The following is a 12,937-nucleotide window of genomic DNA, read 5'->3' on the forward strand; positions in this document are numbered from 1 at the left end:
TGTTTTATCTAAAAAGTTATCAAGCTCAAACTCATCTAGATTTGCTCCTATATCATCCTTTAAATTTTCTTAACAATCCCTCCAACCCCATTTTACAAACCCAGACTTAGCGAGGTTAAGTTATTCTTCAGTGCCACTAAATTAGTAACTGGTAGGACTAGATTCAGACACAGGTCTGTCTAACCTCAAAGACCAGCCAGGAGGCTGTCTCCTTCATTCCATGGCTGCTGCCTCAAGAGCAACTCTGCATGGGAATCAGATTGGCTCTCTTCCAGCGTTGGATGAGGTCTCTTTCAATACGGAGATTCTAGGTCACAGATTAGAATAAATAGAAGAATGACCATCCCTTCACCTTTTTGACTCAAAGACCTGCTACTGAATTTTGTCTTCATGTGCCTGAAGGGTACTTCTTCCTTATTATTTTCATTCATTCTAAGAAAAGCAACTCTCTGCCCTTGGGGGTGATGGCCTCTAAAATTTTGGCTGAACTGGGCGATTGAGTGCCTCATTTTTGCTGATGGGATTTGAGAGCATCTGGGGAAGATGGTGCATGAGCAATGGAGAATTAGTGAGGTTTTACAATGTTGTTACAAACTTTATGATGTGAGTTGATTGTTTCATGTAGCCTCATGAAACAAGTTGGAGAAGGTGGAGGGTGATTACATCACTCCCTCTGCCTTTTCGACAGAGATGAAGTCTTCTTTAATGCTTGGGATTATTTCCTGATGCTTCACACAGACCCACCCAGTTTTCCAATTTTAATATGTTCTTCTAATAGGTGTAGAGAAAAAAAGAGAAAGCAGGGGGAAGTCATCAGCCCAACTTGTTGTACTGACATTCCTGGCAAAGATGAAAGACTAATGTCAGAGCAGAGCACAAAACCTTACAGAAACAAGTCTGTTTGGTTTGGAGAGTAAATAAACAAGCCAGTTACATTACTTGGATGGCTGGCAAAAGTTTTATCATCATAGCAACTACCCCATCGAGCTTTCTCTGCTTATACAAGTTGTCAGTATCTGTCCCAACCCCAAACTACCTAAGTAGGAGGAGCTGAACCTTGTCCATTCCTTATTTATAACTAGCTCTGAGTGAGCGGGAGGGACAGGCAGTGTTGTCTCCTGTGCAGGCTGCTTGCCTGAGTTACATCCACAAATGCCTCAGAAGCGGCTGGCTGGCTGCATCCTTCTCCTTACATTCCTGAGTCTGTCTGGGATGGTTGGCGCAGTTACCAGAACATACCACATTGGGATTGTGGAAGAATACTGGAACTATGTACCCCAAGGAAAGAACGTTATTACTGGGAAAAGTTTCGCAGAAGACAAGTGAGTGAAATTGGGGTCCCCATAGACTCCCAGGTTTGGCTCCTTTTTGACTCTGCTTGGGGAAGGTTGTACTCCTTGGGTGGCTACAGTGGGGGTGAGTTGACCTAAATCAATAGGAGGGGTTTTGTGTTTGCTTGGAGAGCCCTTGCATGGGCGAGTGTGTAATCTGGAAGAGACATCTTAGCTCCATCTATTCACAGCCTCGTCTGTGAAAAGCCATGTACAAAACCATGTGTTTTGAATAATGGCTTACTCTCTATATGGATAAATTTCACTAGGTACCACTAAGAACTTCCAGGGGTTCCGGACTCACTGTGTTAAAAAAAAAAAAAAGTTAAAACTTGGGATAAAAATTTGAGAAATTTCAAGAATTCTTCACTGTTAAAACACATAGTGTTTTCTTAGTTTTTATTTTTGGAATGAAACATCATAATTAGAGATAAGTATGCTCTAGGTAGTGACATTTTGTTTTGTAACATTTAAAAAAGGGGGACAGTTATAATAGATTTGGCTGGTATATTAAAAGTTTCCTTGAGTCCACTTAGAAATGGCTTTATTTTGCTGGTGAGAGGTTTGTTCCAGCCCCAGCTCATTCAATCTGAGGGCAATATTTATCTCCAGAGCCCAGGGCATAGCTGGGTGAGATGATGCTTCAGTCTTCTATGTCCCTGACTTTTTATTTTTGCAGAAAATAGTGCTTGTTATCCCTCTTGCTCCCAGAGTGCTGTGTCTTAAATCTCTCATTTGCTCCCTGGAGTTCCCTCTGAAATCACCTTCTGGCTACAGAACTGTCGTGCATATTTTCAATGTTGTGGTTCTTAGAACATCTTTTGAGATGTTTTGGAAAATAGTCATATATTCGGATGCTTGTTCCTTTCTTGATAGGCAGAGCCCAGTGCATTCAAATCCAAGTTCCATTTTTTAAAGATGAGGTTAGTTGCTAAGATTCATGGGGTCTGCCAGTAGGTCTTTAAATGCCAGGTCCCCCTGCCCTGGGGAAAGACCAAAGATCCAGTTGGCTTGGACACACGGCTTCCAGGTTTTCTAACAACACAGAAGAGGTATAGTCATGTTTTGTTTATTCAAAAAGGATGATGCTCATGCCAGCCAGGCTACCAAGAAAGAATTTTCCTTTAGCTTTGTACCAGGAAATTTAATGTCCAGGGGCTATTTCCAGAGAATGCTCTTGACTTCTTTCAATCTCACTTCTGCTGACAATTGATGGTGGTAGTTTGTACTGTGACAATGGATATGGGGTTGAAAGACTCCCCTAACTGCCAGGGGCTTTCCCTGAAAATAGAGCTCTGCTGTCCTCAAAAAGCCATCAATAGAAAAATAATCATTGTGAGCAGCTATTGGATGGGAAAATATTCAAGATGTGTGCATTGAGGGTAGTGAGTGTAGTCTTTAAGCTCAATGTGATGTTGGACACATTTCCATATACACAGAATTCTATCTTTCTCCTAAAATGCCCATGCCAGTATAGCTGTTTTGTAGCATTTACTCTGACCCAGTGATTGCACCAGAGACTTTTATTTCATTACTGCTCACAGATGTTATTATTCCCACTCTACAAACAAGGAACTGAGGCTCTGAAGTTAAGTACTTGTTTATAATGTAAAAGGCAGCACCAAACTCACATTGCTTTGACTTCAGAGCCAATATTTTTTCACGATGCAACCTTTTCCTGGCAAAGGTGATCCTTTCCCATTGAATTAAACTCAACTTCGAGGGAAGTCAGGGATTCCATTAATAAGAACTTTCTAGAAAGACCCAATTCTTTACCAAGGGCAGTTTTAGTCTCACTTGTCACTCTTTCCAGAAAGACATTGAAAATGATCACTGGTGTCAGTGACCAAACCAATTACCTGGGTTCATTCAAAAAGCCCAAAGTACTTTATTATTTTTATTATTTTTATTTTATATTGGACTATAGTTGATTTACAATGTTGTGTTAGTTTCAGGTGTATAGCAAGGTGATTCAGTTATACATATACAGATGTCTATTCTTTTTCAAATTCTTTTCCCATTTAGGTTATTACAGAGAATTGAGCAGAGTTCCCTGTGCTATACAGTAGGTCCTTGTTGGTTATCTATTTTAAATATAGTAGTGTGTATGTATTAATCCCAAACTCCCAATTTATCCCTCCCCCTGCCCCACCTTTCCCCTTTGGTACCCATAAGTTTGTTTTCTATGTCTGGGAGTCTGTTTAAAAGCCCAGAGTACTTTAAATACTCAAATACTAAAATGCCATTTTCACAAGTCTGGGTGCAGGAAGAAGTTAGGGGATCTCTGTTGATCATTTCAGCCAGAAGATGGTGCTTTGAAGAAATTACAGTAAAATGTATGAAAATAGTTATGGTGAAAAAGAAAAGGAAAAAAAAATAGGCATGACTAAAACACAGTTTGTCATCAGATTAGAGTAAGGTGGTTTAACAAATGCTGTGGTTCCATAGAAGAGTACTCCTGCCCTTTAGGGGAAGCTGGCATACTAGATGTCATACCTGGAATGCCAAGGTCCCCAAGGGTTCCCTTCTGGTGTGTCAAGGAGCAATGTTTATGCAGGGCAGACTCCTGACTCTTAAAAGGGAACCTGAGTGAGGATGTGATGAGTGCTGGCTTTTAGCAGCAATCATGCCAGGAAGTGCTACTCATGTGGCCAGTGGCTCAGGGCAAGTTTCTAAGAAGGTACAGTTGTGGCTGGCTGCTGAGTCTTGCTTGAAGACCACAGGACACATGTCTCAGGTGCCATGGTTCACAAGTGTCATGGGTGCCACAGGTGACATATGTGAAGATGTCACAATTATGGGACAAGTATGGAGTTCACTATGTGTGCTCTGCATTGTGCCATTTCTCCCAGAGCAAGGAATCATCTTGGGTGATGTGACCATGCCTCTTAGCTTCTGCAGGTTGAGTAGACGGCACTTCTGAGGACTCTCTGCTGGTTAGATATTCACACCCAGAAAGTGCCCAATATTTAGAAGTTCATGACAACCAGGTGCCTAGTATTCCATTATGAGTGGAAAGAGCCTAGACTAGAAACCAGGAGACCTGACTTCTGGTCCTTGCTCTGCCCCAACCTGCTGTGTAACCTTGAACATGTCACATAATCTCTCTGAACATCAATTTCCTTACTTTGTATAACAAGGGAGTTGAAACACAATCCTTAAAGTCACTTGAGAAGTATAATTCCAAGGCATTAGACATAATTTTCAAAACTAAATGAAAAACATCTTACCTTACTTGCCAGTTCTAGAAAGATTTTTTGCAATGCAAGGAGAGAGATGATTTGCAAATGTTCAGCCTAGAAATCAGAGTTGAAGAAAGCCTGAGAATGGGGATATGTGACAATTTTTGAAGTTTTCTATATTTTTATTTACCCATTTATTTTTTTCCCAATTCTTTAAGAATGGTCTCCAATTCTTCACTTCACCCACAGAGTTTTTCCCCATAGCCCTGGCTTATTCTGATCAGCTTCCTTCCCAACCCCTCATGGAGCTTTATCTGGTGTCTTTATCTGGCCTTGGACACAGTGTTTCCTTCTCCCTGCTTTGCTCTCTAGTGGTTTGATGTACACCAGTCACCTCTGCAGCTGAAGGATGAGTGCTCTGTTGGTGGAGAGGAAGGCCCAGCATATGTAAAATAACCCCTCTACCCTACACAGAGTTTGTCAGTGACAGTAACCCATGGAGGACTGAGAAAAGCTGGTCATTTGGAATCAGAGTTTCCTTAAAAAACTACAAATAGAACTACCATAAGACCCAGCAATCCCACTACTGGGCATATACCCTGAGAAAACCATAATTCAAAAAGAGTCATGTACCACAATGTTCATTGCAGCTCTATTTACAATAGCCACGACATGGAAGCAACCTAAGTATCCCGTCTTACCCCTAGGCTCTTCATGACCTTTTTTTTTTTTCTTAGATTTCAAATATATGTGTTAGCATACGGTATTTGTCTTTCTCTTTCTGACTTACTTCATTCTGTATGACAGACTCTAGGTCCATCCACTTCATTACAAATAGCTCAATTTCGTTTCTTTTTATGGCTGAGTAATATTCCATTGTATATATGTGCCACATCTTCTTTATCCATTCATCCGATGATGGACACGTAGGTTGTTTCCATCTCCTGGCTATTGTAAATAGAGCTGCAATGAACATTTTGGTACATGACTCTTTTTGAATTATGGTTTTCTCAGGGTATATGCCCAGTAGTGGGATTGCTGTGTCGTATGGTAGTTCTATTTGCAGTTTTTTAAGGAACCTCCATACTGTTCTCCATAGTGGCTGTACCAATTCACATTCCCACCAGCAGTGCAAGAGTGTTCCCTTTTCTCCACACCCTCTCCAGCATTTATTGTTTCTAGATTTTTTGATGATGGCCATTCTGACTGCTGTGAGATGATATCTCATTGTAGTTTTGATTTGCATTTCTCTAATGATTAATGATGTTGAGCATTCTTTCATGTGTTTGTTGGCAGTCTGTATATCTTCTTTGGAGAAATGTGTATTTAGGTCTTCTGCTCATTTTTGGATTGGGTTGTTGGATTTTTGTTATTGAGTTACATGAGATGCTTGTAAATTTTGGAGATTAATCCTTTGTCAGTTGCTTCGTTTGCAAATATTTTCTACCATTCTGAGGGTTGTCTTTTCCTCTTGTTTATGGTTTCCCTTGCTGTGCAAAAGCTTTGAAGTTTCATTAGGTCTTATTTGTTTGTTTTTTATTTTATTTCCATTTCTCTAGGAGGTGGGTCAAAAAGGATCTTGCTGTGATTTATGTCATAGAGTGTTCTGCCTATGTTTTCCTCTAAGAGTTTGATAGTGTCTGGCCTTACATTTAGGTCTTTAATCCATTTTGAGTTTATTTTTGTGTATGGTGTTAGGGAATGATCTAATCTCATACTTTTACATGTCCGTGTCCAGTTTTCCCAGCACCACTTATTGAAGAGGCTGTCCTTTCTCCACTGTATATTCCTGCCTCCTTTATCAAAGATAAGTTGACCATATGTGTGTGGGTTTATCTCTGGGCTTTCTATCCTGTTCCATTGATCTATCTTTCTGTTCTTGTGCCAGTACCATACTGTCTTGATTACTGTAGCTTTGTAGTATAGTCTGAAGTCTGGGAGCCTGATTCCTCCAGCTCCGTTTTTCGTTCTCAAGATTGCTTTGGCTATTTGGGGTCTTTTGTGTTTCCATACAAATTGTGAAATTTTTTGTTCTAGTTCTGTGAAAAATGCCAGTGGTAGTTTGATAGGGATTGCATTGAATCTGTAGATTGCTTTGGGTAGTAGAGTCATTTTCACAATATTGATTCTTCCAATCCAGGAGCATGGTATATCTCTCCATCTATTTGTATCATCTTTAATTTCTTTCATCAGTGTCTTATAATTTTCTGCATACAGGTCTTTTGTCTCCTTAGGTAGGTTTATTCTTAGATATTTTTTCTTTTTGTTGCAGTGGTAAATGGGAGTGTTCTCTTGATTTCACTTTCAGATTTTTCATCATTAGTGTATAGGAATGCCAGAGATTTCTGTGCATTAATTTTGTATCCTGCTACTTTATCAAATTCATTGATTAGCTCTAGTCATTTTCTGGTAGCATCTTTAGGATTCTCTATGTATAGTATCATGTCATCTGCAAACAGTGACAGCTTTACTTCTTCTTTTCCGATTTGGATTCCTTTTATTTCCTTTTCTTCTCTGATTTCTGTAGCTAAAACTTCCAAAACTATGTTGAATAAGAGTGGTGAGAGTGGGCAACCTTGTCTTGTTCCTGATCTTAGGGGAAATGCTTTCAGTTTTTCACCATTGAGGAGGATGTAGGCTGTGGGTTTGTCATATATGGCCTTTATTATGTTGAGGAAAGTTCCATCTATGCCTACTATCTGCAGGGTTTTTATCATAAATCGGTGTTGAATTTTGTCGAAAGCTTTCTCTGCATCTATTGAGATGACCATATGGTTTTTCTCCTTCAATTTCTTAATATGGTGTATCACATTGATTGATTTGCATATATTGAAGAATCCTTGCATTCCTGGAATAAACCCCACTTGATCATTGTGTATGATCCTTTTAATGTGCTCTTGGATTCTGTTTGCTAGTATTTTGTTGAGGATTTTTGCATCTATGTTCATCAGTGATAGTGGCCTGTAGTTTTCTTTCTTTGTGACATCCTTGTCGGGTGTTGGTACCAGGGTGATGGTGCCCTCGTAGAATGAGTTTGGGAGTGTTCCTCCCTCTGCTATATTTTGGAAGAGTTTGAGAAGGATAGGTGTTAGCTCTACACTAAATGTTTGATAGAATTCGCCTGTGAAGCCATCTGGTCCTGGGCTTTTGTTTGTTGGAAGATTTTTAATCACAGTTTCAATTTCAGTGCTTGTGATTGGTCTGATCACATTTTCTATTTCTTTCTGGTTCAGTCTTGGCAGGTTGTGCATTACTAAGAATTTGTCCATTTCTTCCAGGTTGTCCATTTTATTGGCATATAGTTGTTTGTAGTAATCTCTCATTATCCTTTGTATTTCTGCAGTGGCAGTTGTTACTTCTCCTTTTTCATTTCTAATTCTATTGATTTGAGTCTTCTCCCTTTTTTTCTTGATGAATCTGGCTAATGGTTTATCAATTTTGTTTACCTTCTCAAAGAACCAGCTTTTAGTTTTATTGATCTTTGCTATCATTTCCTTCATTTCTTTTTCATTTATTTCTGATCTGATCTTTATGATTTCTTTCCTTTGGCTAACTTTGGGGATTTTTTGTTCTTCTTTCTCTAATTGCTCTAGGTGCAAGGTTAAGTTGTTTATTCGAGATATATCCTGTTTCTTAAGGTAGGATGGTATTGCTATAAACTTCCCTCTTAGAACTGCTTTTGCTGCATCCCATAGGTTTTGGGTCATCGTGTCTCCATTGTCAGTTGTTTCTAGGTATTTTTTGATTTCCTCTTTGATTTCTTCAGTGATCACTTCATTATTAAGTAGTGTACTGTTTAGCCTCCATCTGTTTGTATTTTTTACAGATCTTTTCCTGCAATTGATATCTAGTCTCATAGCATTGTGGTCAGAAAAGATATTTGATACGATTTCAATTTTCTTAAATTTACCAAGGCTTGATTTGTGATCTATTCTCGAGAATGTTCCATGAGTACTTGAGGAAAATGTGTATTCTGTTGTTTTTGGATGCAATGTTCTATAAATATCAATTAAGTCCATCTTGTTTAATGTATCATTTAAAGCTTGTGTTTCCTTATTTATTTTCATTTTGGATGATCTGTCCTTTGGTGAAAGTGGGGTGTTAAAGTCCCCTACTATGATTGTGTTACTGTCGATTTCCCCTTTTATGGCTGTTAGTATTTGCCTTATGTATTGAGGTGCTCCTATGTTGGGTGCATAAATAATTACAATTGTTATATCCTCTTCTTGGATCGATCCCTTGATCATTATACAGTGTCCTTCTTTGTCTCTTCTAATAGTCTTTATTTTAAAGTCTATTTTGTCTGATATAAGAATTGCTACTCCAGCTTTCTTCTGCTTTCCATTTGCATGGAATATCTTCTTCCATCCCCTCACTTTCAGTCTGTATGTGTCTCTAGGTCTGAAGTGGGTCTCTTGTAGACAGCATATATATGGGTCTTGTTTTTGTATCCATTCAGCCAGTCTGTGTCTTTTGGTGGGAGCATTTAATCCATTTATATTTAAGGTAATTATCGATATGTATGTTCCTATTCCCATTTTCTTAATTGTTTTGGGTTTGTTATTGTAGGTCTTTTCCTTCTCTTGTGTTTCTTGCCTAGAGAAGATCCTTTAGCATTTGTTGTAAAGCTGGTTTGGTGGTGCTGAAGTCTCTCAGCTTTTGCTTGTCTGTAAAGATTTTAATTTCTCCATCAAATCTGAATGAGATCCTTGCTGGGTAGAGCAATCTTGGTTGCAGGTTTTTCTCCTTCATCACTTTAAATATGTCCTGCCAGTCCCTTCTAGCTTGCAGAGTTTCTGCTGAAAGATCAGCTGTTAACCTTATGGGGATTCCCTTGTGTGTTATTTGTTGTTTTTCCCTTGCTGCTTTTAATATGTTTTCTTTGTATTTAATTTTGGACAGTTTGATTAATATGTGTCTTGGCATGTTTCTCCTTGGATTTATCCTGTATGGGACTCTCTGTGCTTCCTGGACTTGATTAACTATTTCCTTTCCCATATTAGGGAAGTTTTCAACTATAATCTCTTCAAATATTTTCTCAGTCCCTTTCTTTTTCTCTTCTTCTTCTGGAACCCCTATAATTCGAATGTTGGTGCATTTTATATTGTCCCAGAGGTCTCTGAAACTGTCCTCAGTTCTTTTCATTCTTTTTTCTTTATTCTGCTCTGCAGTAGTTATTTCCACTATTTTATCTTCCACCTCACTTATCCGTTCTTCTGCCCTCAGTTATTCTGTTATTGATCCCTTCTAGAGTTTTTAAAATTTCATTTATTGTGTTGTTCGTCGTTGCTTGTTTCATCTTTAGGTCTTCTAGGTCCTCGTTAACTGTTTCTTGCATTTTCTCTATTGTATTTCCAAAATTTTGGATCATCTTTACTATCATTATTCTGAATTCTTTTTCAGGTACACTGCCTATTTCCTCTTCATTTGTTAGGTCTGGTGGGTTTTTATCTTGCTCCTTCTCCTGCTGTGTGTTTTTCTGTCTTCTCATTTTGCTTATCTTACTGTGTTTGGGGTCTCCTTTTTGCAGGCTGCAGGTTCATAGTTGCCGTTGTTTTTGGTGTCTGTCCCCAGTGGCTAAAGTTGGTTCAGTGGGTTGTGTAGGCTTCCTGGTGGAGGGGACTAGTGCCTGTGTTCTGGAGGATGAGGCTGGATCTTGTCTTTCTGGTGGGCAGGTCCACGTCTGGTGCTGTGTTTTGGGGTGTCTATGGACTTATTATGATTTTAGGCAGCCATTCTGCTAATGGATGGGGTTGTGTTCCTGTCTTGCTAGTTGCTTGGCATAGGGTATCCAGAATTGTAGCTTGCTGGTCGTTGAGTGGAGCTGGATGTTGGTGTTGAGATGGAGATCTCTGGGAGATTTTCTCCATTTGATATTACGTGGAGCTGGGAGGTCTCTTGTGGACCAGTGTCCTGAATTTGGCTCTCCCACCTTAGAGGCACAGCACTGACTCCTGGATGCAGCACCAAGAGCCTTTCATCCACACGGCTCAGAATAAAAGGGAGAAAAAGTAGAAAGAAGGAAAGAAAGAAAGATGATAAAATAAAATAAAGATAAAATAAGTTATTAAAATAAAAAATAATTATTAAGAAAAAAATTTTTTATGTAAAAAAAAAAAACGGATGGATAGAACCCTAGGACAAATGGTGAAAGCAAAGCTATACAGACAAAATCTCACAAAGAAGCATACACATACACACTCACAAAAAGAGGAAAAGGGGAAAAAAACAATAAATCTTGCTCTCAAAGTCCACCTCCTCAATTTGGGATGATTCGTTGTCTATTCAGGTATTCCACAGATGCAGGGTACAACAAGTTGATTGTGGAGATTTAATCCGCTGCCCCTGAGGCAGCTGGGAGAGATTTCCCTTTCTCTTCTTTGTTCACACAGCTCCCGGGGTTCAGCTTTGGATTTGGCCCCGCCTCTGCGTGTAGGTCGCCGGCGGGCGTCTGTTCTTCACTCAGACAGGACGGGGTTAAAGGAGCAGCCGCTTCGGGGACTGTGGCTCACTCAGGCCGGGGAAAGGGAGGGGCACGGATGTGTGGCGAGCCTGCGGCGGCAGAGGCCGGCATGACGTTGCACCAGCCTGAGGCGCACCAAGCGTTCTCCCAGGGAAGTTGTCCCTGGATCCCGGGACCCCGGCAGTGGCGGGCTGCACAGGCTCCCAGAAGGGAGGTGTGGAGAGTGACCTGTGCTCGCACACAGGCTTCTTGTTGGTGGCAGCAGCAGCCTTAGCATCTCATGCCCATCTCTGGGGTCCGCGCTGTTAGCCGCGGCTTGCGCCTGTCTCTGGAGCTCCTTTAAGCAGCGCTCTTAATCCCCTCTCCTCGCGCACCAGGAAACAAAGAGGGAAGAAAAATTCTCTTGTGTCTTCGGCAGCTCCAGACTTTTTCCCGGACTCCCTCCCAGCTAGCCGTGGCGCACTAGCCCCCTACAGGCTGTGTTCACGCTGCCAACCCCTCTCCCTGGGATCTGACCTACCAAGCCCTAGCCTCAGTTCCCAGCCCCGCCCACCCCGGCAGGTGAGCAGACAAGCCTCTCGGGCTGGTGAGTGCTGGTCGGCACTGATCCTCTGTGCGGGAATCTCTCCGCTTTGCCCTCCGCACCCCTGTTGCTGCGCTCTCCTCCGTGGCTCCGAAGCTCTCCCCCTCCGCCACCTGCAGTCTCCACCCGCGAAGGGTCTTCTAGTGTGTGGAAACCTTTCCTCCTTCACGGCTCCCTCCCACTGGTGCAGGTCCCGTCCCTATTCTTTTTTTTTTTTTTTTTTGCGATACGCGGGCCTCTCGCTGTTGTGGCCTCTCCCGCTGCGGAGCACAGGCTCCGGACATGCGGGCCCAGCGGCCATGGCCCACGGGCCCAGCCGCTCCGCGGCACGTGGGATCCTCCCGGACCGGGGCACGAACCCGTGTCCCCTGCATCGGCAGGCAGACTCTCAACCACTGCGCCACCAGGGAAGCCCCCGTCCCTATTCTTTTGTCTCTGTTTATTCTTTTTTCTTTTGCCCTACCCAGCTACGTGGGGAGTTTCTTGCCTTTTGGGGGGTCTGAGGTCTTCTCCTGGCATTCAGTAGGTGTTCTGTAGGAGTTGTTCCACGTGTAGATGTATTTCTGGTGTATCTGTGGGGAAGATGGCATCTTACTCTTCCGCCATCTTCCCAATCCACCACCACAGCAATCGTTTCTTTCTGTGAACAAATATATTCCTAGAAAACTTGAGCCAATATCCATTGCATCAGCCACTCAATTGGCACTTACTTAATCATATATTGCTCTGAGTAGTTACTTAATTTTTTCATTATTAGATCATAGACTCCTACTGAGAATGCAGTAAATGCATAAATAAGTGTTTGTTGAATGAAAAGGGGCAAATGGACAGTGTGACTTTAGAATATTTTGGTTTTGTTTTCGTTTGGTTGTGAATACTATTTGTTTCTGGCTTGTCACTTAACTCTTAGGCTCCATTTCCTCACTAATAAATTGAGGCTAATCTTACCAACTTTACAGAGGCTGAAGGGTTTTGGTGAACACCAAATAAGAAATCATGCTTACAAGTACTTTATGGACTATTAAGGTAAGCTATTAGGATTTCTCTTTTAATTTCAATTATAAAATATTTTCCTTCTTACTTTTAGACTTGCAACCTTATTTCTCAAAAGAGGACCCAACAGGATAGGCAGTATTTATAAAAAGGCTGTATACAGACACTACACAGATGAGACCTATTCCACGGAGATCCCCAAACCTCCCTGGCTTGGATTCTTGGGCCCTATCTTGAGAGCTGAAGTGGGTGATGTGATTGTCATCCATTTAAAGAACTTTGCTTCCCGACCCTACTCCTTGCATCCACATGGCGTTTTCTACAACAAAGATTCAGAAGGTAAATATCAATCCTATATTATTGGTGTCTTCTCTCTCCTTCTTAA

General features: G+C 41.1%; 1 protein-coding gene across 1 annotated transcript in view; it reads left to right on the plus strand.

Moving 5' to 3' along the window:
* Window positions 1–1,049: 1,049 nt before the first annotated feature.
* Window positions 1,050–12,937, plus strand: part of HEPHL1 (hephaestin like 1) — a gene marked incomplete at its 3' end in the record, with an annotated part of 72,676 nt that continues 60,788 nt past the window's right edge. Inside the window, exons 1-2 of the mRNA XM_081238533.1 lie at window positions 1,050–1,322; window positions 12,647–12,891. Of these exons, the coding sequence (XP_081094659.1) occupies window positions 1,153–1,322; window positions 12,647–12,891 (415 nt within the window). The 5' untranslated portion in view covers window positions 1,050–1,152. The remainder of the gene's footprint in view (window positions 1,323–12,646; window positions 12,892–12,937) is intronic.

The sequence above is a fragment of the Mesoplodon bidens genome (assembly GCF_964165515.1).
Source record: "Mesoplodon bidens genome assembly, chromosome: 7".
Classification (NCBI taxonomy): domain Eukaryota; kingdom Metazoa; phylum Chordata; class Mammalia; order Artiodactyla; family Ziphiidae; genus Mesoplodon; species Mesoplodon bidens.